Source organism: Astatotilapia calliptera, chromosome 4 (assembly GCF_964374335.1).
Source record: "Astatotilapia calliptera chromosome 4, fAstCal68.1, whole genome shotgun sequence".
NCBI classification, from domain to species: domain Eukaryota; kingdom Metazoa; phylum Chordata; class Actinopteri; order Cichliformes; family Cichlidae; genus Astatotilapia; species Astatotilapia calliptera.
In genome coordinates this window covers 16,955,210-16,980,252 of record NC_137425.1, presented here as the reverse complement: position 1 = coordinate 16,980,252, position 25,043 = coordinate 16,955,210, and the positions used below count along the sequence as shown (strand labels likewise).

General features: G+C 43.1%; 2 protein-coding genes across 3 annotated transcripts in view; both read left to right on the top strand.

Moving 5' to 3' along the window:
* Positions 1-18,718, top strand: part of grid2ipa (glutamate receptor, ionotropic, delta 2 (Grid2) interacting protein, a) — a 31,029-nt gene extending 12,311 nt beyond the window's left edge. Inside the window, exons 6-23 of one of the 2 annotated variants that reach the window (XM_080300324.1) lie at positions 528-613; positions 693-762; positions 1,146-1,442; positions 6,404-6,555; positions 7,940-8,101; positions 8,554-8,660; positions 8,789-8,936; positions 9,802-10,133; positions 11,051-13,459; positions 13,593-13,680; positions 14,076-14,165; positions 14,302-14,498; positions 14,586-14,741; positions 15,034-15,120; positions 15,207-15,336; positions 15,507-15,625; positions 15,724-15,888; positions 17,104-18,718. In XM_080300324.1, the coding sequence (XP_080156450.1) occupies positions 528-613; positions 693-762; positions 1,146-1,442; positions 6,404-6,555; positions 7,940-8,101; positions 8,554-8,660; positions 8,789-8,936; positions 9,802-10,133; positions 11,051-13,459; positions 13,593-13,680; positions 14,076-14,165; positions 14,302-14,498; positions 14,586-14,741; positions 15,034-15,120; positions 15,207-15,336; positions 15,507-15,625; positions 15,724-15,888; positions 17,104-17,184 (4,876 nt within the window). In that variant the 3' untranslated portion in view covers positions 17,185-18,718. The remainder of the gene's footprint in view (positions 1-527; positions 614-692; positions 763-1,145; positions 1,443-6,403; positions 6,556-7,939; positions 8,102-8,553; positions 8,661-8,788; positions 8,937-9,801; positions 10,134-11,050; positions 13,460-13,592; positions 13,681-14,075; positions 14,166-14,301; positions 14,499-14,585; positions 14,742-15,033; positions 15,121-15,206; positions 15,337-15,506; positions 15,626-15,723; positions 15,889-17,103) is intronic. The other variant, XM_080300323.1, reaches the window with a different exon arrangement.
* Positions 18,719-18,795: 77 nt separating this feature from the next.
* The window catches only part of slc5a11 (solute carrier family 5 member 11), a 9,247-nt gene continuing 2,999 nt past the window's right edge, over positions 18,796-25,043 (top strand). Inside the window, exons 1-12 of the mRNA XM_080300327.1 lie at positions 18,796-20,697; positions 21,460-21,531; positions 21,620-21,724; positions 21,813-21,872; positions 21,985-22,089; positions 22,189-22,294; positions 22,378-22,458; positions 22,547-22,752; positions 23,343-23,478; positions 23,652-23,759; positions 23,848-23,998; positions 24,675-24,843. Of these exons, the coding sequence (XP_080156453.1) occupies positions 20,545-20,697; positions 21,460-21,531; positions 21,620-21,724; positions 21,813-21,872; positions 21,985-22,089; positions 22,189-22,294; positions 22,378-22,458; positions 22,547-22,752; positions 23,343-23,478; positions 23,652-23,759; positions 23,848-23,998; positions 24,675-24,843 (1,452 nt within the window). The 5' untranslated portion in view covers positions 18,796-20,544. The remainder of the gene's footprint in view (positions 20,698-21,459; positions 21,532-21,619; positions 21,725-21,812; positions 21,873-21,984; positions 22,090-22,188; positions 22,295-22,377; positions 22,459-22,546; positions 22,753-23,342; positions 23,479-23,651; positions 23,760-23,847; positions 23,999-24,674; positions 24,844-25,043) is intronic.

The following is a 25,043-nucleotide window of genomic DNA, read 5'->3' as shown; positions in this document are numbered from 1 at the left end:
CTCATATAAACTCATTTAAAGATTTAATGCTGAGAGGTTTTTGAAAAACACCTTTAAACATGATTTAAGCACCCTTTCACCTTCTGCTAAAGTTATGGGAGTAAACCGCCACAAGACACTCCCGATCTCCTCGTTATACAGCTCCCTGGGGACAGATTGTCCATATTTAAGTAGGCTTGTTCATGCAGGATGTGAATTTAAAGTAGTGTGCTGAATATGGAAGTCTGCTCAGCTTCTTTCAGAAAAGGCAGACGAACTATGTTATGTGACTCAAGGCTACATTCACTGAGCTTGACAATTAATGAACTTTACCCCATTTATTGTAACAGTTTCTGTCCACTGGATGTTATTTTAATGATGTTTAAAAGTTTAAGAGGGCTTTCTTGTAACCGGTTTTCTAATATTTACTACAGTCGTGCTGATTTAGCCCCTGAATGTGATAGATTATTTCAGGTGACCTGCTTTTCTTTTACAACAAAGGAGCTCTGAGTATGGTTGTTAACTGAAGCTTAAATTTGCTTCTTTAGGACAGTGAGAGTTTGCAAGGGCAACATGAGTTTTGGCTTCACTCTCAGAGGCCATGCTCCAGTGTGGATTGACTCCGTGATCCCTGGTAAGAATGAAGCAGATAATGGACTTCAATAAGAACTCCATATAGGTAAACTGTCTGTCATTCCTTCTCTGTTCTTCAGGAAGTCCTGCAGACAAAGCCGGTCTAAAACCAGGAGACCGCATCCTGTTTCTCAATGGACTGGACATGAGGTTGAACTGCATAAACTGCACATATTCTTTGCATGTTTTTGCATAAAACAGTGCAAATCCTAAAGCAATTTGCTTGTAAAGAAATAAAAAAGAAGAAAAGTGATAGGAAGTTGGCATAAACATGTTGTTATGGTCCCACTGTTAAAGATATTTTTTTCATTTGTAAAATTTGGAGCCTTTGAATATATTACAAGACTGAAGTAAGACAAAATATGACAAGAAAGTACCCCCCAAAGCAACTTTTCATTCATTGGTTACTGGTTATTTGGATGACATAAGTAGTAGTGACATCACTAAATATTAAGTTTTAGCTTTTCTACTAAATAACTGGTAGACTGGTAGAAATGCCTTTGACATCCTGGATACCATCTGTCCGCCTGCAGGACCTCCTCCCATGAAAAGGTAGTGTCCATGCTGCAGGGAAGCGGTGCCATGCCCACACTGGTAGTGGAGGATGGGCCGCCTACATTTACCCTTGCAGAGCAGGACCTTGCAGGAGGCGGCGTTCCTACAGAACGGGCCCGCTCTCCTGTGCTCAGCTCCCTCCAGTGGGTGGCAGAGATTCTGCCTCCCAGTATCAGGGTTCAGGGTCGCACCTTTGGGCAGCAGTTGGAGCACCTGCTGACCATTCAGGAGAGATACACAATCTGCAAAGCATTGGAGAACTTCTTCCAGCATAGGTAAGCAAAGCACAGGGAGAAAAGGAGAGTATGGATAGAGACTAGGGGTGCAACGATACACAAAATTCACGGTTCGGTTCGGTTCGATACTTTGGTGTCACGGTTCGATATTTTTTCGATACAAAAAAAATGTTCATGCCTTTTTAATTTGTCATTTATTAAAATTATAAATATATGTTTTAACTCAAAAGTACAGTTTTTAAATTTAATGTTGCTGAAACAAAAGTAATTTAAAAAATAAATATATCTCAGGGCTCTCAAAATTTCAAAATCCCTGGTAGCCCTTCGGGCAGGGACTCTTCAGTTTTTGGTAGCCCAAAGTAAATTTAAGTAGCCCGAATAAAAAAGAGAGCAATTTTTTGATTGATGTTTTGTTTCCAAAACATTAATCAAAAAATTGTTGAAAAACAAATTACAACATTGTATAAAAATTACAATCATCAACTCAAATACTTGGTTCTAATTGAACAGAAATTTCTATGAACTTGTAAGAACTGTGTAGGACTTGAATCAGTCTGTGTCAGATCCTGAATTTGAAATTTCCGCTGAAGTCACAGGTAAGAGACAAGTGGAACCAAGATCTAGGCCATTTGCTTTTTGAAGTTTGCAAAGACTGCTAAATTTTGCCAGTGGTAGTTCACTCTTTGCAACATAGTACGCTGTTCTAAACAGATTTTTCAGGTTTATTTTTAGTATGTTATTTGCAATTGGTGTTTGTTCTGGGAAAGATATTGCAGACTGAGCAATAATGCATTTCTTGCATTTCTCATGGGTTCTAATGGGGGCCTTTCTTAAAATGACTGGTCCCAGTAACAAAGGCGCTTGTCGACTCAGAAATCGAGAGAAAACCAACAACACACCCGGCAGAACATTATGTTATTTACACGGGTGCACATAAGTGGTCCGCATTCGCTGTCAAAATAAAAGACGCGCACAAGACAAGAAGTTGCAACGCAAGTTTGCATCCATATAAAAAGCACTGTTTTTGTCCGCTAGAGTGGGATTTTCACGGCACATTCCGCACCACATCTCTGTGCGTTCATCATTTGTTTGAAGCCAGCTCACCACCTGCAACCACTTTTCCGAGAATACGCGCTTCTTTTGTGACATTTCTTTGGAGGTGGAGGAACACCAAAGTAATTGCTTAAAGGAGCTTCTTCAACATCTTTAAGAGTTCTAAACAAATGTCTGTCCTCCTCCAGAAAATCTTATGTATGCAAACACGTGTTGCAACTTCTTATCTTGTGCGCGGTTTTTTTTTTTTCTTCTTCACAGCGAATGCGCACCTGCGGACCACTTATGTGCAGCCCTGGTTATTTAGCTCGTCATATTGCAGCCACAGAAATTCTTTTGTCCATGAAACCATAAAGCTGCACTTTCTTTTTGCCTTATAGTCTGATTTGTCATAACTTTTCCGTTTTGTGGTAAGCTTTTCTTTGGCTGTCACTTCTTCACCCTGACCTGTCTTATTTGGCTCAGCAGAACTAAAATATATATCCTGCTGCTTTTACACACACACACACACACACACACACACACACACACACACACACACACACACACACACACACACACACACACACACACACACACACACACACACACACACATAACGCTTAGCGATTCTCTGCGCGATCAACCTCTCACATGTTTAAGCTTGCTGCGGGAGATTTCACTTGTCATGTTTGCATAGTAAGCTAACGATTGATAAGACGATGTCAGAGGAATTGGTGCGCAAATTATCATCACTCACCAATCAGTGCTGTCGCTCTCTATACACAGTTCGCGCGATTGCAAAGTGAAAGCAAAAAACAAGCGCAAATTCAAACGCGATTTCAATATGTCACATATTGACAGTGGCTCATCGATGCCAATGACATAATTACCCAGCTACATTTCCGAAAGAATGCAAAAGCATTGACATATATTTTTCCTTCCTACAATAGCCCAACGGGCAGGGCAGAGATAGATTTTGGTAGCCCGACGTCCCGGGGCTAGCGATTTTGCGAGCCCTGTATCTGATTGAGGAATCACTCATCTTTGGAAAAGAGAGTTTATGACAGAGAAATGGCTCTTTCCAAAATAAAAGCTATACTATCCGCTTCTTCTGGGCTATATTCTCAGCAGCATATTGTAGCGGGTCAGGGCTGTTCAGGGTTCTGTTTGTACAGTTATGTTTTGTTTATGTTGCCATAGTGACGGGTGACGCCCTCTCGCTGCGACGGTGTGTCCTTCCGGGGTCAGAGGGCGCCCTGTGTGTTGTTGTTGTTGTTGCTGTGCGGTTGCCGCGCTGAGCAGTTAGCTAGCGGCAGTGTTCTTCTGCAGATGTCAATAAACGGCTGTGCTCCCTGGCTAGCTCACGGGAAGCAAGACCAAACGACAACTCCGTCTCCTCGTTGTCTGAGCTCGCCACATTGGTGTCAGAAGTGGGATGATGGTGGCACCCCATGTTCTGACCCGAGTGACTTTTCCCCCTCCGGTCGTGACCTGGACATTTGATGCCAATGACATAATTACCCAGCTACATTTCCTAAAGAATGCAAAAGCATTGACATATATTTTCTTCCTACAATAGCCCGACGGGCAGGGCAGAGATAGATTTTGGTAGCCCGACTGGAAAAATCGCTAGCCCCGGGACGTCGGGCTAGCGATTTTGCAAGCCCTGCGTTACAGGCATGGCCCTTTAAGGATGAAGCCTGATGGGAAATGTATTCGGGATGTGTGTAGCGGGACTGCCTGGTGTGTGTGTGTGAAGAGAGAGAGAGCGGAGAAGGGGAAAAGGTAACGGTTAGCTACAGAAGAGACGAAAAGAAAACAAATAAAAGGAATATAATAACTCCCTCAACAGCCAGAGTTGTGTCGGCGATGCTCGCGGTGAGTAAACTGTTTCAGCCCACTGTACGTGGTGTTCGTGCCTTAGAGAAGAAATAAAGTTCGGTGAAGCAGTTTCCTACGCCTCCTTCAATCTTTTTGCTTGCGGAGTTGACCTGTATAGTAAGCTGTTGCCGGTGTTGTGCCAAAAAGTGATTGGCACAACACCGGCTACGAGTCAGTTACGGAACCTTCAAGTAACTGCCAGAGGTTTCCTTACTATGGTTCGGGGCCGCGGATCTGGCACGGTAACACCTGTATCTGATTGAGGAATCATTCATCTTTGGAAAAGAGAATTTATTACAGAGAAATGGCTCTTTCCAAAATAAAAGCAATACTATACGCTTCTTCTGGGCTATATTCTCAGCAGCATATTGTAGCGGGTCAGGGCTGTTCGGGGTTCTGTTTGTACAGTTATGTTTTGTTTATGTTGCCATAGTGACGGGTGACGCCCTCTCGCTGCGACGGGTGTGTCCTTCCGGGGTCAGAGGGCGCCCTGTGTGTTGTTGTTGTTGTTGCTGTGCGGTTGCCGCGCTGAGCAGTTAGCTAGCGGCAGTGTTCTTCTGCAGATGTCAATAAACGGCTGTGCTCCCTGGCTAGCTCACGGGAAGCAAGACCAAACGACACCTCCGTCTCCTCGTTGTCTGAGCTCACCACATTGGTGTCAGAAGTGGGATGATGGTGGCACCCCATGTTCTGACCCGAGTGACTTTTCCCCCGCCGGTGGTGACCAGCCGGTGCGCCAAAAGAAGGCACCTGGACATTTGCAGGACTTTGTGTGGGGTAATGGGGTCGTCGGGGACGACTGACCCCTTAGGTGGGGGCTATGTAGCGGGTCAGGGCTGTTCGGGGTTCTGTTTGTACAGTTATGTTTTGTTTATGTTGCCATAGTGACGGGTGACGCCTTCTCGCTGCCACGGTGTGTCCTTCCGGGGTCAGAGGGCGCTCTGTGTGTTGTTGTTGCTGTGCGGTTGCGCTGAGCAGTTAGCTAGCAGCAGTGTTCTTCTGCAGATGTCAATAAACGGCTGTGCTCCCTGGCTAGCTCACGGGAAGCAAGACCAAACGACACCTCCGTCTCCTCCTTGTCTGAGCTCGCCACAATATTAAACATATCAGGTCCCCATAAGGAGAATCATGTGCTAACGGCTGTCTAAATGACTCGGGTAAAGTTTGTAGCATGCATGCTTGTTGTTTTTGTCTGCTTCCACTTGTCTTTGCACTAGGATGATGTCGGCGTAAACGTGCAGTCATTTTCGTTGTGTTCCCACTAGTGCTGTCAGCGTTAATCTCGTTGAAATGACGTTAACGCCACAACATGGCAAATCTCCCTGCATGGGGCTAGACGGCCAACACGTTAAGCTAACTGCGCTAACGCACTAGTTCCCACCCATGTAATTGAGCATTGCGTGGCACATCCAACATACTGTTTTACTTTAGTCCATGACGCGCTTACCTTCAGGGTCATACGTCACATGAAAACCAAAATAATTCCAAACGCCAGATCTGAATGAGGGTGGGGGAGGTTCAATTTGCTGTGTTGCAAGGAGAGCTTAACTTCTGTCTCGCTAGCTTGCCCTGCGCTCTTCCTTCTAACGATCCTGTCTGTGTTGAACGCTTAGTGGATCTGCGCTCGACAGTGCAGCCTAGGCAGTAGTCGAACGCAGATTCACTGAGCGCTCAACACAGACAGCATCGTCAGAAGGAAAGTTGATAAAATAAATTACAAATGTTGTATTGTTCGATACATATGCGTACCGAACCGAAAGCACTGTATCAAACGGTTCAATATCGATACGAGTATCGTTGCACCCCTAATAGAGACCATAGATTGTGTACTGTATAAGGGGGAGACAGAGAAAGCTAGTGACTCAATAATATTGCTAGTAATATATTAATATGGTTGTATTTTGCTCAGCTAGAAGCAAATTAAGTTGTGGGTTTGGATTTCAGTTCAGTTCAATAACTTGGGCCAACTACATAGATGATGGCCATACACCTGAGTTCAAATTTTCCTGTTACCCTCTAATTCCTTTGACCTCTAACTGGACAGCCAGGTGATCTCTGTCCCGTTGCCTGTGCTTCAATGACAGGAATGTTGACACTCTGATCGTGGATGTGTTCCCAGTGCTGGACACTCCAGCAAAACAGGTGATCTGGCAGTTTGTTTACCAGCTGCTTACGTATGAAGAGCAAGAGCACTGCCAGAGCAAGATTTCACGTTTTCTTGGATACAAATCCCCAGGTAAGTGCACAAATTTGTTGTAGTTTACATTTTTATGACACTTGGTATTACATATGGATTATGAAAATGTGTTTGTGTGTGAGATGGAGACTCTTCTAATGAAACGGCAGTGTCCTTTGATGTGGTCTCACTTTTCACATAACTTCAAATGAAGCAGTGGAGACTGCCAGCAAGACCCATTGCAGCCAACCTTTGCATGGAGGAAGTGGAAAGTAAAGCTCTTGGCTCTTTCACAGAGACAGCACCTAGCCACTGGTACAGATACATCAGTGACACCCGGTCAGAATCAAAACTCAAGAACACAAAGCCTTCACAAGTTCCCCAGGGAAGATGCAAAGTTAATACAAAGATAATAATTTAATGTTTCTGGCTGTGCTGTTGTATTACGGAGGATGGAAGCCTCAACATTGAAGTTTACTGGAAGCCCACACAGACCAGTACCTACTCTTTGACTCCCACCACCCTCTGGAACACAAACTTGGGGTGATCGGGACGAATCGGGCAGAAAAAGTTCCCTTGAAGCACAACATCCCAGTGCACTTTAGACCCAACCACACACTCAGACAAAAACTGGTTCATCCCAAGGACAAAACTCCCAAACACAAGCTAAACAATGTAGTGTATGCTGTGCAGTGCAGCGAGGAGTGCTCAGACCTCTACATTGGAGAACCCAAGCAGCCGCTCCATAAACACATCGCACAGCATAGAAGAGCCACCTCGACAGGACAAGATTCATCTGTACATCTGCACCTAAAGGACAAAGGTCACTCTTTTGAGGATGCCAGTGCTCACATTTTGGACCGAGAAGAGGAGTAAAAGAGGTCATCTATGTCCGCTGTGAATCACCATCTTTGAACAGAGGTGATGCTTACGACACCAACTGTCAGCCACCTACAATGCATTTTTGAGATTCCATCTAAGGCAGCTCAACCCCCATTCACATCTTGTGTCAGGTGATCTCAACAGGTCATATGATAGGAAGGCTGAGAATCGATACGCCACTCACTGTGGTTTCATTCGAAGCCTCTGGTAGCAATGACTCATGGCTTGGCTTGGCTCATGTTACGATGCATAATGACCACCTCCTCAGAGACAGTTTCCCAATTTTTCCAATTTGTGGGACTCACCATCTTTTGGTTTAAGAACCGAAGAAGCTTCTTGAACATCTCCAAACAACTTAAAGAAGTCAGTCGACTTCGTTTCAAGCTCTTAGGACTACTATGACCAGGATGACTGAGAATCTGCAGAGACGTATGTCCTGACGATAATCACGGGTCATTTTTGGGGATCTTAAATAGAATCGCTAGTTCGGTGAAATGCAATCAACCCAGGTGCTGCAGCCCCTTACACTCCTGCATTGCAAATACATGTGTGTGTGTTCCAGTTCCACCTCCACCACCACCACCTCCCCCTCCTCCGGAGCCCGAGGTTGTCCCTGAGCCCCACCGCCGTAGCAGTTCCATGAGGGTGACAGGGACCACGTACAGGAGCAGTGTGAGGGGACGTAGCTCTGATGACCTGGTCATTGGTACACACTTGAGCATGGGTACTGAACTTTACTGTCTCTGTCATCATCAGCAGCAACATTAACACCCCGACCACCTCGGCACGCTTGACTCCTATCATGATCATGACGCCATTAGCACTGATATTGTTATCATTGTGCCTGTCCACACGGTCCTGTTTAAATTCACTTATTGATCAGAATTAAATTTTCTTCAAGCTTCTTTTATATGAACAGTTTTGTTGAAATCACTACATGCTTTTACATTTGCATATTTAATGTATTATTTAATGTATTTAACATGATCCCATGCAGTCATGTAGTAACATCAGTCTAAATCCAGTATATCTCTTTGCTGATCTCACTCACTCTGCTCACTAACTCACAAGCCACCCAAAGCCCAAATACTAACAACACATGCAAAGCTGGAATCTATATTTGGGTCTATCTCACTCATAAGAGTCTAAGTTCTTCCAATGGTTGTGTTATCATAGGCCACCGTGCAGAGCCATTACTGGAGACGGGGATGAGGCTAGCTCCAGGAGAGAGACAGTCAGGGGATGGTACCTCTCTCCCTGAAACTCCCAACAACCTCACTAATGTACGTAGCCATGCCCATTTTAATGAGACAAGATGCATATAATAATGGCAATTAAAGAGTTAGGATAAGAATTCTCAAACCAGTATATATATACTTATATATTCGTTTGCACATTTTCACCATGTAAGCTGTCAGCAGTGTACGCTGAACTGGAGAACATGTATTCAGCCAAGAGGTCCAAGTCTCTGAAGAGTCGCCCGCCTCCTGCCCCTGAGAGTTTGCTGGATCTGGACCCTCCGTCACGCACGGCATCCCCTACGATACACCTTAACACAGGTAGCTGATTGTAGACGTTTGCATTTGGAGCTGGAGTGGAATCTTACTCTAATACACAAAATCTCCATCTGTCTGTACATCATGAAAACCTCCTATATGATCAGGAGCTGAGCACCCAAACCTGACACACAGGTACATCTTAGAGCCCTGAAATTTCTTATCGGTGTCACATATTATTGGGGCGTTGTCACGTTACCTAGCAACCACCTAGGTAACGTTTGTGTGTGTGTGTGTGTGTGTGTGTGTGTGTGTGTGTGTGTGTGTGTGTGAGGGAGAGAGATTTTAGGGAAAACATAGAAGTGAAGGGGAATGACAAAAAAGGGCTGCAGAAAAAGAAATATATACAAAAATCCTGGGTTAAACGAACAGATTTGTTTTCCTGCTGTACATAAATACACAGCAGAGCAGAGGTTTGAGACAAATACAAAATTTAATCTCCTCAAAAAATTCTTTTCCCAAGGGCTAATTTATTTTTTTTTATGACCCACGTGGGAAGGATCAGAGCAGTCCTCACAAATTAAATCTGGATCACACTGGGTTAGGCTCTGACGATTTAAAAATTTTACATCAGTAACAAAGTGCTGTCATCGAACACTGAGCTGCATACATATTTGGTGATGGTGGATGTGGAACTAGAAAACACACCATTAAGTACACCTGTCAGTCAAAAATTAGATTTCTCTGATAGTAATGTAATTACTGTATGTAATATGAACACGAGAATCATTACTTGTATTTGTTCTCATAATTCACTGACTGCAAGGTATCATTAAAGAGACATTTCTTTTAACTGCTACATTTCAACATAATTAAGAAAGCCAAGATTCTGTTGTCATCATTACAATATATCATTTCCTTGTCCTAGGTAGCCGCAAAGGCCCTTCATCCCATACATCCTGGCCGGAGCCTCTCCCCAGCCCCCCACAATCCCAGTTCTACCCATCAGGGTTAACAAGCCAGACCAGTGGGGAGTCCAACCCTTACATCAGCCTTGACAGTCCCCCTCCCTCACCTCCAGAACCCCCTGACTACCCGTCTAGCCCCCCTGCTCACCGCAGCAGCAAGCGCCGTTACACCTTCTCCAAACCGCCTCGCTCTGAAGACACGGACCGCTTTCTGGATGCACTGAGCGAGCAGCTGGGACAGAGGGTGGCAATTGTCGATGACTTCTTGACTCCTGAAAACGACTATGAAGAGGTAGAATCACATTAACACTGCACCAATTTTGCAAAGCACTGAAATGAAATTATCATCGAGTAACTGTTTAGCTACTGGGAAAACTAATGTTTAACTTTTCACAGTAATCAAAACTCCTTTAATTTCTACAAGGTGCTTTATGCAGTAAAAAATAAAATGCCTGTTAAATCCTTTGTGGCCACAAAGCACAGGACACACAAAGACATTGTTCTGTGTTTGTAATAAAAGATGCTGGGACATGTTTCCCCAGTTTGTTTAATATAAGATTTCAACAGTTTACCAGTTTAGTCTCTCTTGTTGTATAGGTCAATCTGTCTCATGCCTCTGGCTCCTATTTTGGAGTAGGTTATCTGCTTATGTTTTTATTTTTGCAGTACAACATGTCATATTTGCTCAATCCAGCATGAAAGATGAATAAAAATTGTCTTTTCTTTATTTTTGTGACTAAGAATTGCATGTTTTAAAGGGTTCTATGTGCTTTATTTTAAAGTATTATGAAATTATCTTTGACCAGAATAGTCTGTTACCCTCAGTGAATTTCTGTTGTTTCTGTGACTTCAAACAACATCATAAAGCATCATTAAAATTTACTGCCAATCTTAAGGTTTTCTCATAGGTGGACTGCCTTGACCTTGGTGTTTTTAAAATCAAAGACAATTTATAGAATAATATGTGTCATAGAGAGAGGTTCACAAGCTGTTGTTGACCTGACAAATAAATCTTCAAATGAAAGAGCATGTAAAGGATTTAAAAACTTAACTGCAGCATTTGCATTGAAATACATTGAGGAGGTTGTAGAGAACCTGCTTACACATTTATGTATTTTATTTCTGGTTAACTCTTGTAGTTTGACAAATGTACCAAAAAAATCCACTTTGGCATTAGGTCTAATGAAGTGTAATTGGTGTTAATGCCAGGATGTTGTGCAGATGGGCTTCCCAGATGAAGAGGATGATGATAATGAAGACGATTTGGTGGTGGATGAAGAAGAAAGTGGAGGATTTGTCGCTCCAGAACTCAGCAGCCCGAGTGATGTCCAGAGCAGCAGTGGAGAAGAAAATGCCTCATCTCTGACCTACTCATCTTCCTCTGATCACATTCCCCCACCCCCCATGACCCCTCCTCCACCCCCACCAGTCCAGTTCAATGATCCACCTCCGCCTCCTCCGCCCCCAGCACCTGCACAGAGTCAACCGCAGCACCAACAGCAGCAACAGCAGCAGCAACTAAGCTACACTCCCGAACACTCCCCAAGAACATACGTGCCCATCCGCCGGAAATCCGGCCCTCCTCCCCCACCTCCTCCCCGCAGTAATCCACCACCTAAACGCCACTCCTTGCATAAAGTCCTCCCTACAAGGGAAGACCTACAGGTGCATGCTACCATACAAGAGCTAAAAGCCTACCAAGAGCAACAAGCCTACCAGGAAAGGCAAGCCTATGAGGAGCAACAGGCGTATAAGGAGAGGCAGGCATATGAAGAGCAAAAAGCCTTTGAAGAACAACAACTCCTGCAAGAGCAGCAGGCCTTGCAGGAACAACAAGCTTATCAAGAGAAACTTTTCAAAGAGAGACAGGCTTATGAAGAGCAGAAGGCATTCGAGGAGCAAAAAGCTTTTGAAGAGCAACAGTTGTACCAAGAGCAACAGGCCTACCAAGAAAGACAAGTGTACGAGCAGCGTCAAGCCTACCAGGAGCAAAAAGCATATGAACAGCGTCAAGCCTACAAGGAACAAAAAGCATTCGAGGAGCTTCAAGCCTACAAGGAGCAAAAAGCATTCGAGGAGCTTCAAGCCTACCAGGAACAAAAGGCCTATGAGGAGCAAAAAGCCTATGAGGAGCGGCAAGCCTATAAGGAGCAGCAAGCGTATCAAGAGCAACAGCTGCAGCAGATCTACCAGAGCCACCACTCGATGCCTGCCCAGCCAACGCAGCAGAAAGCCCATTCACCTCTTCCTCTTCAGTCCTTACCTCCTCTTCCCTCTCCAGACTCCGTCCATCACCACGCAAACCACCCTCTTTACATGATGCGCCAAGCACAGCAGCAGCAGGCCCACCAGACTCATCATCACCGACGTCTGTCCCGTTCTGCGCCTCCCCCACACCAGCCGTCACCCCAACCAACAGGCCATCCCAGCCAACAAGGTCAATACGTAGAGGGCATCTACCAAAGTCATCAGAGTGTAAGACCCCAGCCCCACCATTCCTCAACTGAGATGCTCCACCAGATGCACCAAGCCCCGGCTCATCATTCCTCAGCTGAGGTGCTGCACCAGTTGCAGCAATCCCAGGCCCACCACTCATCTGCTGAGATGCTTCAACAGATGCAGCAAGTCCATGCCCACTACTCATCATCAGAAGTGCTCCACCAAATGCACAAATCCAAGGCCCATCATTCGTCAACAGAGCTCCTGCACCAGGCTCAACAGATGCAGCAAATACAGCCTCTCCACTCCTCCACCGAACTTCTCCACCAAGCCCACCAGATGCATCGAGGACAGCCCCACCATTCCTCAACTGAGCTGCTCCATCAAATTCATAAACCCCAGGCGCACCACTCCTCTACAGAGCTTCTTCATCAGGCTCATCAAATGCACCAACCCAAGCCCCATCACTCCTCCACAGAGCTTCTGCATCAAACCCAGCAAGAGCCTGCATCCCTCCCAGTTCAGCTAAATCGGGATGGCCACTCCCATCAGAGCAGGAGAAGTCTAAAGGGCCATCATCAAACTGAAGTGTCGGTGCAGGGGAGGCACCAAGAGCAGCAGATCCACCAAACCCACCACCCCCAGCCCACAAAACCCTCCCCCCAGAGACCCCACTCTATCCAGCAGACGCACCACCATTCCAGCACTCCTCAGATCCACCACATCCATCACATGACCCCACAGCCACCTCCTCAGGACTACCAGCACCAGATTCAGGTCATCCACCCTCCCCAGCAGCCTCACAGGCCCCAGCCCCTTCTCTCCACGTTTCAACCCCTGCAGCCACACCAACCCACCCTCTCCACTTTTCAGCCACTGCCTCAACACCCCCAGTCCTCCACCCAAACTGCCCGCCCACAGTCACAGCCCTCGCATCATTTGCTGCAATCTCAACACCAGTCACAATCCCACAGCCAGAGCCAGCCCCAGTCCCTCCCCCACTCTCTTTCTGACCCCACGGAGCACCTAGAGCCCCCACCACCTCCTCCTCTTCCCCCACCCTGCTCCCCTCCACCTCTACCAAGACCTAGTCTGTCCAGAATGGACTCCAACCATATGAGTGTAAAGAGGCTGCGCTGGGAGCAGGTGGAAAACTCAGAAGGGACAATATGGGGACAGGTGAGTTCTGATTGGAAGCCAAAGCTTCTCAAAGTGCCACCGAGTTTAGATTTAGAGTTCTAAATGTAAAATATTTTGCAAAACTATAACATTTAGACCTTTTTTAAACTAAAAAAAATTGTGTTTCTAACAGTTGGGAGCAAATTCTGACTATGAAAAACTGCATGACATGGTGAAGTATCTGGATCTGGAGCTGCACTTTGGAACACAGAAGAGCGCCAGTGAGTATAAGGGGCTGTGTGCCTAACTGGAGTGCTTTTATCTGTGTGCACAGCTAAATATTCATAAGAGATAGGGAAGCCCAGTATAAAGAGTGAAAAATACTTTGATTAGTGATTCATTTGATGGGAAGACAACATTATACGTCAACATATCAGGTTTTCAGATGTCTTTAATCACAGTCCAAGGATACAGAGATTTTTAAACAAAGAACGAGGCAGCTTCCTCTTTGGGTTGAAGGACCTTGGCTTGATCTGTCATTGTACTCTATATAATTTGCCTCTAAGAAATCAATGTAAGCTATGTAAAAGGAAAATTTAGACTAAATCTGTTTGTCCAGTCTCTCTCACCTACCTTTCTAAATTTTGACATTTAACTTCCCCGGTCTAATTTTCAGTGCCTGCCCCAGAACCATCCCCTCAGCTAGAAACCTTCAAGAAGAAAGATGTTATAGAAATTCTGTCCCATAAGAAAGCTTACAATGCCTGTGAGTATGACTGCCTTTAATAAAATTTTTCAAATGTCATTTGTAATTAAGATGTCAAGATGAAAGTTAGAAACCATAGTTGTAGCTCTGTGAATCAGAGTTAAGTACTTTGATGATGATTATCTTCTGCCTCTAGCCATCCTGATAGCCCACCTGAAGCTGTCTCCAGGGGAACTGCGTCAGATTTTGATGAACATGGCCACAGACAGGCTGGAGCCAGCCCACATTAAACAGCTGCTACTGTATGCCCCCGATGCAGAGGAGGTCAAAAAATATGAAGAGTATAGACAGGACCCCAGCAAACTGAGCGAGCCAGATCAGTTTGTGCTGCAGGTACAGTTCTGGTTTACCGTTACCGGGCTACTTTTGAGTTTCATTGATCTTGCATTTATCTTGATCTGCCTGTTGTGCATATATCAGATGTTATCAGTACCGGAGTACCAGACCCGCCTCCAGTGCCTCCTCTTCAAGTGTTCTCTTCAGGAGAAGACAGAGGAGCTGAAAGGAGCATATGACTGTATTTACAACGCCTCCATGGAGCTGAAGACCAGCAAGAAGCTAGCTAAAATACTAGAGGTAGCCCTTATGTTCAGAAAGGTTATGTCACTGTAGATTAGAAACACATGAAAATACCACATACTTTTTTGACTAGTCTGTGAGATACTGATAAGAGACAGAGTCACTGTAGAAGCAAAGAAGGACATTCGCTAAATTATGTCTTTTTTGTGTGAAAGAAGAAGAAAAGAAGAAAAATTAAATTACTGGAGCAAAAAAATTACACTCATAAACTAGGGGTGAAAATTAACGATCAAGATAAATTACTGTTGATACAATAACAGATCTGCTTACTAATTTGTGCCCTGTTTAGTTTGTGTTGGCGATGGGGAACTACTTGAATAACAGCCAGCCTAAAACCAACAAAACTACAGGCTTTAAGATCAACTTCCTTACAGAGGTACACCGAATGATATTTAACATATTATGGAGTATTTATGTATGGGCTTGCATGTGTATTTTATGACTCCACAATATCGCGTGCAGCTGAGCACAACTAAAACAGTGGACGGGAAGTCAACATTTCTGCATATCCTGGTTAAATCGCTATGTCAACATTTCCCGGATGTGTTGGATTTTTCCAAAGATCTTACGATGGTTCCACTTGCAGCAAAAGGTAGATACATACGTTTGCCTTTTAACATTCGTTGAGAGTGCCAAAAATGTACTGGCACGATTGTCAAATTTAAGTGGTTGTTTTCATTTTGGCTAGATCTGCTTTTTGTCTCTGAGCATCTTTTTCCTCTTGCCTCTGGTTTCCTATGTTGCACGCACACCTGCTTTTAGTAAACCAGAGGAACATCACCTCCGATCTGAATGACCTTCATACCACAATCCAGGACATTCGCTCAGCTTGTCAGAAGATGCCTGCGACCTCTGACGACCGCTTTGCTGTTGTCATGAGTGTATCCTTAAAACCCCCTCACTGGGGTCAGGGGACAAAGAAAACACTATGTAGTAAATAAGATTAAACATTTTTGTGCCTTAACTCTGTGGTGTTAAGAATTTCCTGGAAAACAGTCATCCTGCAATCCAGTCTCTGGAGTCTCTCCAACAGAGAGCCATGGAAGAATTCAGCAAGACTGCCTCCTACTTTGGAGAAGACGGCAAAGCCACAAATACCGAGGCCTTCTTTGGTATCTTTGCCGAATTCATAAACAAGTTTGAGGTGAGCAGGAAATATTGAGCCATTCTTCATTCAAATGATTATCTTTGTTGTGTCTGCAGCATATTTCCTTTGTAGTTCCCTCCCAGCCGTCTCAGTTGCTTTTGCTCAACCGCTTGTGATGCATAACCTAAAAGGTTGCAGATAAACAGTTGCACTGTGTTATCATCTGATGACTGCCTCATTACTTGCTATATTTTCTGCTTTGCCAGTGTTTTTATTTTTAGAGAGGGCCGTGCATTGTGTTTAGTAATGAGCACTGTCTGCATTAAATCAAAAAAGCACTCTGCTAGGTTACAGCACTGATAATGAGCTTCATGATGTAAACTAGCAGGGCCACTTTGTAAACACTCAGCATTCATTAACGTGTTCCAGCCCGCCAGACGTTTGATATTGGAGGTTTTAGATACTATACTTTAAATTTTAAAAAAGCAGAGTTTTGAAAAATGTAACACTGTTTTGCATATTTCTGTCATTTGCATTTAGTGTTCAGTATGTTAAGTGCAGCAGCTCTTTGCTTTTCCTTTTTCCTCTGCTGCTTTTTCTTTTTGAACTTTGCTGTGCTTGTGGTTTTCAAACTTATCAAACTTTTATTATTTTTTTGTTTTTTTACACCTGTTTATTAACATTTCTATGTAGTGAGTAGACCACATGAATAAAAGTACAGGGCTACACCTCTTTGTCTATGATTTCAGGTGTATAAAATCAAGTACCTGCCCGTACCTTCTGGTTTTTATAAACATCACTGGGATAAGTCAGTTCATGAAGTTTCTCACCTCCCAGATATTCCACAATCAACTCTAAAAGGTGTTATTGAAAAGTGGAGGTGTTTAAGAACCACAGCAGCTCAGCTACAAAGGGGCAGACCACATAAAGTTAAGAGCAGAGTCAACCAGTGCAACCTACATCATTAACATCAGCGCAAAAACTGTGCACCTGGAGCTTCATGGCATAGGTTTCCATGGCTGAGCACCTCCTGCAGGTGTACTGTACACGTGGGCCAGTACTTTTGTCCATATAAGGCACGCACAACGACTGTCACAAAAAATACAAATATATATCTAGAAATATTACATATTTCAATAAGCAGGATGCATGCAACAAAGCAGTTGGTTAGAAAAACTAAAAATAATACTACATGGAAAAACAAAGGATGTATATAAAAGTAAATTAAAAGAAAATCCTGCATCATCTTTTTTCTGCATTTCTTTGCCACAGAGAGCTCTGAGTGATCAGCAAGTTGCTGAAATCCCAAAAAGCCCCAGGAGTCCACGAATGGCCTCCCCGCTGGCCTGGTAACACACATGCACGTGTGGAGATTACAACATGCAGTTGTTCATACAGAACAAAGTATACCCAAGTACACAAACATCCTATATACATATACCAGTATATAAATACACTAACATACAAGCACATAAACCACACATCACAATACCAAGCAAAAAAAACAAGTTAGATGAAGGGAAAAGCAGAAACATTGGCATCAAAGACAGATAATGTAGCTTTAGACCAGTGTTGTACTATATTATATGTATCTTCAATGATGAAGACCAGTCAGTAGACTGCAACCTTGTTTAACCTTCAGGATAACTCTGCTGTTTGATAGTCGCTCAGTAACATCGCATAGTTTAAGTAATATTTCTCTAAGCCCTCTAAGTTTAGGTCATTGAGCACCTGCATAGTGCGGTACGACAATGATTTAATAAAATCTTTGTGGCATAACCACGATTAAGACATAGATCCAAAAATAGATATTTAATTTAAATATATTCACACTCGTTGGTTCAGATGAAAGTACAAAAAGCAGTTTTTGAATTAGTTTGACCTTTTTAAGGTGCCCACCGCACTGAATGTAACCTAAATTCTTTACTAAGTGATGCTTGTTTTCTTAAGTAAGTCCTCAGCTTAGGATGCTTTCTTTGCAGCACTCCTTTAGTTTCAGTGGAATTTTCCATTTTCTACCATGCCAGCTGTGGTGGTAAGATTTTTTTTTTTGTATTGCTGTTGTATAATGCTTAACTCCTGACCCTACCAACTTGTGTATATTAATCATTGGCTCAAAGTCACTGTTGGTGGAATTTTCCATCTCAAACCGTGCCAATATACCAGTAGGATTTATTTATTTTTTGGATTGTTCATTTTGTTTCTGCATTGCTCCTATATAATGCTTTACTTCTTATCCTACCAACATGTACGTATATAAAGGTGACACTGGCTCCAGTCTCGAAGACACTGATAACAGATTGCCGAAGTGGGATTATGTGGATCTTACAGCGGGCACTGTGCAATAAATGAATGTTTAACTGTAGTCCACTGTTTGGTGTTATATCTATTAAAGTGTAAATAGGGATTATATTGTGCGTGTGGAATAAGCCAGAATATGAAGAAAACATACGCTACAATTTATAAAGCACTTTGTTACTTTAATGTATTACCCAAGTATTTCTTTTACTGAATGTGTGATATGATGGGACCATAGAGTTATACCACTGAGAGGGCGAAATATCATATCGTGTAGCAGCATTTGATATCATTTTCACACACAACTAATAACGCAGTATACCAGCTGTTCAGATATTCCAGTGCTTTGTAAAAACTGAAGCTTATAGCTAATATTTTTTGAAATCATAAGACAAATTATTACGGTAACAGTTATGTGTGCAGTCAGTAAAACCTTTGTTTTCTAATGGTATAAGTTGTAATGTTCTGGCTAAAGTACAGAATGTAAACCTCTAAGGCACTGGCGTTCATTTAAGGCCTACTAAGTGTTAAGTCTGTGTTTTGTATTGTAATCTAAATCTGACAAATATAAAGAGCTGTGTGAGATCCACATTTGGGTGAATGTCTTCTTCAGAACTTAAGCTGTCTTTATACAGGAATGCTGAATGGACTGTATTTATGCCAGGGCAAAATCAAACACCTCATATACCCGTGTCCTTACAACCTGATTACTGCTCCACATGGCATTGCTGCAACCAGTTAATCTCTGCTACTGAGGTGCAGTGTTAATGAGCCTTTGTCTTTGTAAGATAAGCCTGTATCTGCATTTTTCTCTCCTGGACGTGAACACACACACAATCTCAATGTTACTTTGATAGCATACTATCACTGCCCACATCTTTAGTGTATTTTACATGCATTTAACACATTCAGAAATCACAGTTATTTTACTGGCAACGGGACTCTGTTGTGAAAAGACTTCCCTGTGTGGAGTAATAAATCTCTTACATTTTAACTACACCGTGTCGTGGACGAGGTAAAAGTGGAGTTTGATCTTTTGGAATGGAAGAAGCTTTGATTCCCAAGTCATTCATGACACATTTGTGAATCGGTTGGCTTGCACGAGTTGACTTGCAGAGAGCCCAGCTGGAATGATACAAAGTGTGACGGTGTACTGAAAGGTAAGCTTGTTTTATTCAATTAATATCCAACAGAAAGCCTAAGAGGGTAAAATGGCGAGCTGCAGTTGTTGCCGTTATCTCAGATATAGCTGTTTTGTCATTTTTAATTCTACTATATTGGAGGAACTTTGACTAAGTCTTAAACAAGCCAGCAGATGTGTTTAAGAGTGAAGTACTTTTGGTGCTGTATAAAGCAGTCTGTCTGACATGGTGGTCAACTCAACTGCACACGCGTACATATACTCATTGGCCACTTTATTAGGTACACATTGGGTTGCACAACTGCTCATGAAGGCAAATCTTTAATCATCTAATCACATGGCAGCAACTGTGCCAACTCAAGAGGACATGCTGAAGTTCTAACCAAGCATTGGAATGGAGGAGGTTTTTTTTATTAAGGTTGTTTGTGCAAGATGAGCTCGTCTAAATATTTCAGAAATTTTTGATCTGCTGGGATTTTCCCACACAACCAGGGTTTCAGAGAATAGTCCAAGAAAAGAGAGGATATCTAGTGAGCAGCAGTTCTCTGGGAGAAAATGCCTCAGACTAGAATGGCCAAACTGCTTCAAGCTGACAAGAAGGCAAATACCCACTTGTTGCAACTAAGGTATGCAGAGGAGCTTCTCTGAACACACAACATGTCAAACGTTTAAAGTAGACATGCTACAGTAGCAGAAGACCACACCGAATACCACTGCTGTCAGCTAAGAACAGGATACAGTTCACATGGATTCACCAACGTTGGACAAAAGGAGACTGTAAAAATGTTGCCTGGATGATGAGTCTTGATTTCTGCTGCACATTTGGATAGTAGAGTCAAGGTCAAGGTAACTTTATTTATACCCATAGGCAAGGTAAATTTGCTTTACAGAAAAATTATAGCATTTGGCATCCCTTCAAAAAAATAAAATAAAAAAAAGATTTGGTGTAAACAACATGAAAGCATGGATCCACTCTGTCAACAGTTCAGACTGTGGTGGCACAGGAGATTCCTGTCACATACGGTCAGCTGAGAAATCTGCAGCAACCGTGTGATGCTTTTGTGTCGATCTGGATCAAAATCTCTGAGAAACGTTTGCTAAACTAACTGAATTTATGCCATGAAGAAAAAAGCCAGTCCAACCCAGTTCTAGCAATGTGTAAAAAAAAAAAAAAGTCTGGTAATTGGATTTTATGTCTGTGTTTAAGGTGAAAAGAATTTTCTACTTCATTCATTGTTGGCTCCTGAGACTGACTTTAAATTCTTGGATTCCAGATGACCTTTGACCTTCCAGTAGAACGCCAGGGGACCAGCGTGCCCCCATCCCCATCCACATCGCCATCTCCAGGGCATGGCAGTACGCTTGACACCGTGGATATAGTGGTGCTGGTAATCTATTTTCTACTGGTGCTGGGAGTCGGCCTATGGGTAAGCACAGAAAATGATACCAACATTTTTACATGGCAATCTGTATTCTTTGTCATACAAACTAAAACGAATTCAGATCTAATGCCTTTAAATATAAAACATATTGTGAAGACCTCTGTATAGTATCTGTATCAGTGCTTTTTTCTTACTTAATCTTTGCAATCGGCAAATGTCCTTCAATGAGAGCAGAGTGATCTGTATCAAGCTTTATCAGAATTTACATTCCACTTTTTTATATTGCCCCTTTTCTTGCCCTTCTCCTATAATTAACTTCCTTTGATAACCTGGATGCTCACAAATGGAGATTAAAGATCATATTACTGTCCAGCGACAGTAAGAATGCAGTGTTTTTTTGTTGATAACAACAAAGAAAACACCTCTAAATGTAAAAAGGTGGATTTGAGGTACCTGTGTTGACACATGAAGGCACATGAAGCTACAGAGTTCACCTACATGGGTGGATTTTGTAGCTCTACAAGCTAAAATAAGTGAGCCGGTGGGTCTGAAAGCCAGCCGGGATCTTTAGAAGCAGACGCATTGTGATCATTTATACACAGAAGATACGAGGGATGTTTAGATTTGGGATTGGGCAGCGAAATTTGGGTTTTGTGGTCCCTGAGATATGTTGTCTTAGAAGTTTTAGAAGCCTTTTAACTTAATCTCTATCTTACAAATAGATTCCATCTCAGCATTATGAATAAATAGGTCTTCTGTTACTGTTACCTTTAAGAGGTTCTATAACATTTCCCATGTTTTTTCCAGTCCATGTGGAGGACAAAGCGCAGCACGGTGGATGGATACTTCTTAGCCGGGAAGAACATGACCTGGTGGCCGGTGAGTTGTGCAGAAACTCTATCTAGAGCACACTTTAAAAGTCAGATGGAGGCAAAATGTTCTGATTCGGACTCTCATCTATATTTAGGTGGGTGCTTCGCTGTTCGCCAGTAACATTGGCAGTGGACATTTCATCGGCCTGGCAGGGTCAGGAGCCGCAGCGGGAATTGGTGCCATTGCATACGAGTGGAATGTAAGAAAATAATCTGTCAAAAATAACTTTGATATGAAATATTAATAGGTTTAAATTCTTGATGGTGCTGATATTTGTTAACTGACAGGGTATGATGATGGTACTGCTGCTGGGATGGCTCTTCCTGCCCATTTATATTGCCTCTGGTGTGAGTTTTCTACACACACTCTGAACAAAAGAAACAATAAGTTGTTGCATGCATGATTTTGGTCATTTATTCCCCCGTGATCTCATAGGGCTTGACCTTATTTCTTCTACAGGTGACAACGATGCCAGAGTATCTGCAGAGGCGGTTTGGTGGTAGAAGAACTCAGTTGTTTATAGCCATCCTTTCCTTATTTATTTACATCTTTACAAAAATATCGGTAGGCTATAATCCACAATAGTGATTTATTTTGTGAAGCTTTATCTGGGTTAATTTCTTTCTAGTTTCTTAGCATAAACCTATGTGTGTTTTTGGCCAGGTGGACATGTATGCAGGTGCCCTGTTCATTCAGCTTGCCTTACAATGGAACATCTACCTGGCTGTGGTGCTGCTGCTGTTAGTCACTGCTATCTATACTGTAGCAGGTGAGCTACAGTCCCGCTCATGTTGGCTGTTCTGTATTTTACCAGCTTCTAGAAGTGCATAATGTGCTGTTTGCTGTTCACAGGTGGTCTGGCTGCAGTTATCTATACAGATGCAGCTCAGACTGCTATCATGCTGGCAGGAGCTCTGACCCTCATGGGCTTCAGTAAGTGAGGATATGAGTGAAAATCACAGTTTCCAGTTTCCAACCCTTTATGATCCAGCTGATCTGACTATTTTGTCTCTATGTGTAGGTTTTGTGGAGGTTGGAGGCTGGAATGCTTTCATGGAGGGTGACGGCAAAGCCATCCCATCAATTCGTGTACCCAACTCGACCTGTGGCATCCCCCGAGAAGATGCTTTCCACATATTCAGAGATCCAGTGACTTCTGACCTCCCCTGGCCTGGTGTTATTGTCGGCATGTCCATCCCCTCCATGTGGTACTGGTGCTCTGATCAGGTCAGTGATTTTCAAAGCTAAAGTTATGAAAGTTAAAGTTATGAAAGGAAGCTTTCCCCTCAGAGAGTGTTTAATCGGTAGAGTTCAAATCAAAGGCTTCATAGGCAAACCTCGTTTCTACAGTGAAGGCAGTTCAGAGCTCGTGAGCCCTGATTTACCAACATGAGCATTAAAAATGAATTTAAGATGTAAGATGTCAAGAGATCTTTCATCTATAAAATATAAAAGTACAACTTAGAGCTTTTACATCTTGTTGACGCCGATTAAAAATTTTCTCTGGAGTACTCAGAGAGTTTTAATCTGAAAATCCTCATCTTGAGAATTACTCCGTAAAGAAGCTGGCATGTTTCAAAGGTCCAACTGAAGTGAGATAAGAAAAAGCACGGTTAGTTTTAATTAGCATTTACAGTCTTTCCAGATACACAGCAGCATCTGTTTAGCCCCTGATATCTTACAAATTCCTGAGTGATAGCAGTAAGCTTTGTGGTTCCATTCTGCCTTACATTACACAGATATGTAGTTACCTGCTTTACATATATATATTTATATATATATTTATTGGTCAGCTTTTAATTCGGGACTCTCTGCAGGTCATTGTGCAGCGCTCTCTGGCTGCCAAGACCCTGACCCATGCAAAAGGAGGCTCCCTGCTGGCTGCGTACCTCAAAGTTCTGCCCTTCTTTGCCATCATGATCCCCGGCATGATCAGCAGGATACTTTACACAGGTACAGTGAGAACTGTAGGCTGCAGCTGGAATACTGTGTTTGACCTTACTGCATATTATAACATTAGCCTCCATAATGGTGCTGAAAGTGTGTGAGGTATTTAGGTAACACTAAACAAAAATATTGTGGATATTTGAGTTTGACTGACGCGGGTGTGTTTCTACTGTGCATAGACGAAGTGGCTTGTGCAGAACCTGAGGTGTGCAGAGAGATTTGTGGCAATCCAGTGGGGTGTTCAGACATCGCTTATGCCAAACTGGTCATGGAGCTTCTTCCTGCAGGTGAGAGACTCTTTCTGCTGCACCTCGTTTCCTGCTTCATGCTTTACGTGACGAGTCTTTTATGGTAACTGTGCGTCTTTCCTCCCAGGACTGCGGGGCTTGATGATGGCTGTGATGATTGCTGCTCTCATGTCTTCGCTGACCTCCATCTTTAACAGTGCCAGCACCATTTTTACCATGGACCTGTGGAAGAGTTTCAGATCCCGTGCTTCTGAATGGGAGCTCATGATTGTGGGCAGGTATGTGACCGCGTCAGGGCATTCTGATATAAAACATGCAGCATGTATATCGTATGCTGAGACTGAAGTTTGAGCAGAAAAGCATTTCTGCACTTTATTCTCACTTAGAGCATCTACATTTGGAAAACTGAGCATAGTATTAGTTCAGTAAGTCGATCTTGTTAATGCCAACCTGCGTAAACTTTTATGATTCAATCAACAAATCTCACACAGGGGACACTGTTTAAGTTGCTGCTGCTGCCTCTGCAAGCTATTTTGAATCCCACCCCCACCTCAGCTCCTTCTTTTTATGTTGTCTGACTTAATGAATGTAATGTTTGTGGTCTTTGATGCCTGCTCTGTTCTGTAAGAGGCGTTTTGATGCTGCTCTCCCCGCCTCCAGCTTTGCATGCATGCAAAATGAAAGAGTGGGGTGATCCCATAAGAGAGCTCATATATGAATTACTGCAGATGGAAATAACAACCTACTTTAATTAAAGTGGTCCTGTCTGAGAAAGCTTTGTATAAGGCCCTTTATGTGAGCTCATCCACCAAACTTTACTCAATAATGGCTAAATGCATTGTGTCGTTTAGATTCCAGCGCCTTTAGTTTTCTGCTCTTTGTCAAATCTGTGCATTGCAGAACCTCATTATTATTGCATAACGCCCGTTTTATGGTTTGATGTGTGTGCTGCAGAGTGTTTGTGCTTGTGTTGGTTGTGGTGTCCGTTTTGTGGATTCCAGTCGTCCAGGCCAGTCAGGGTGGCCAGCTCTTCATCTACATCCAGTCCATCAGCACTTACCTCCAGCCCCCCGTCTCCATCATCTTCCTCATGGGCTGCTTTTGGAAGAGGACCAATGAGAAGGCAAGATGTTTTTTCTTCTTCTTCAGAATGTTCTTGCGATTGATCAAGTAATTCATGGAAAATACACCTGCTGGTCACTTTATTAGGCACACCTGTTCAACTTCTCGCTACTGCAAATATCTAAACAGCCATTCACATGGCAACAACTAAATGCTGCCATGTGACTGACAGACGTGTTCAAAACGACTTGCTGAACTTGA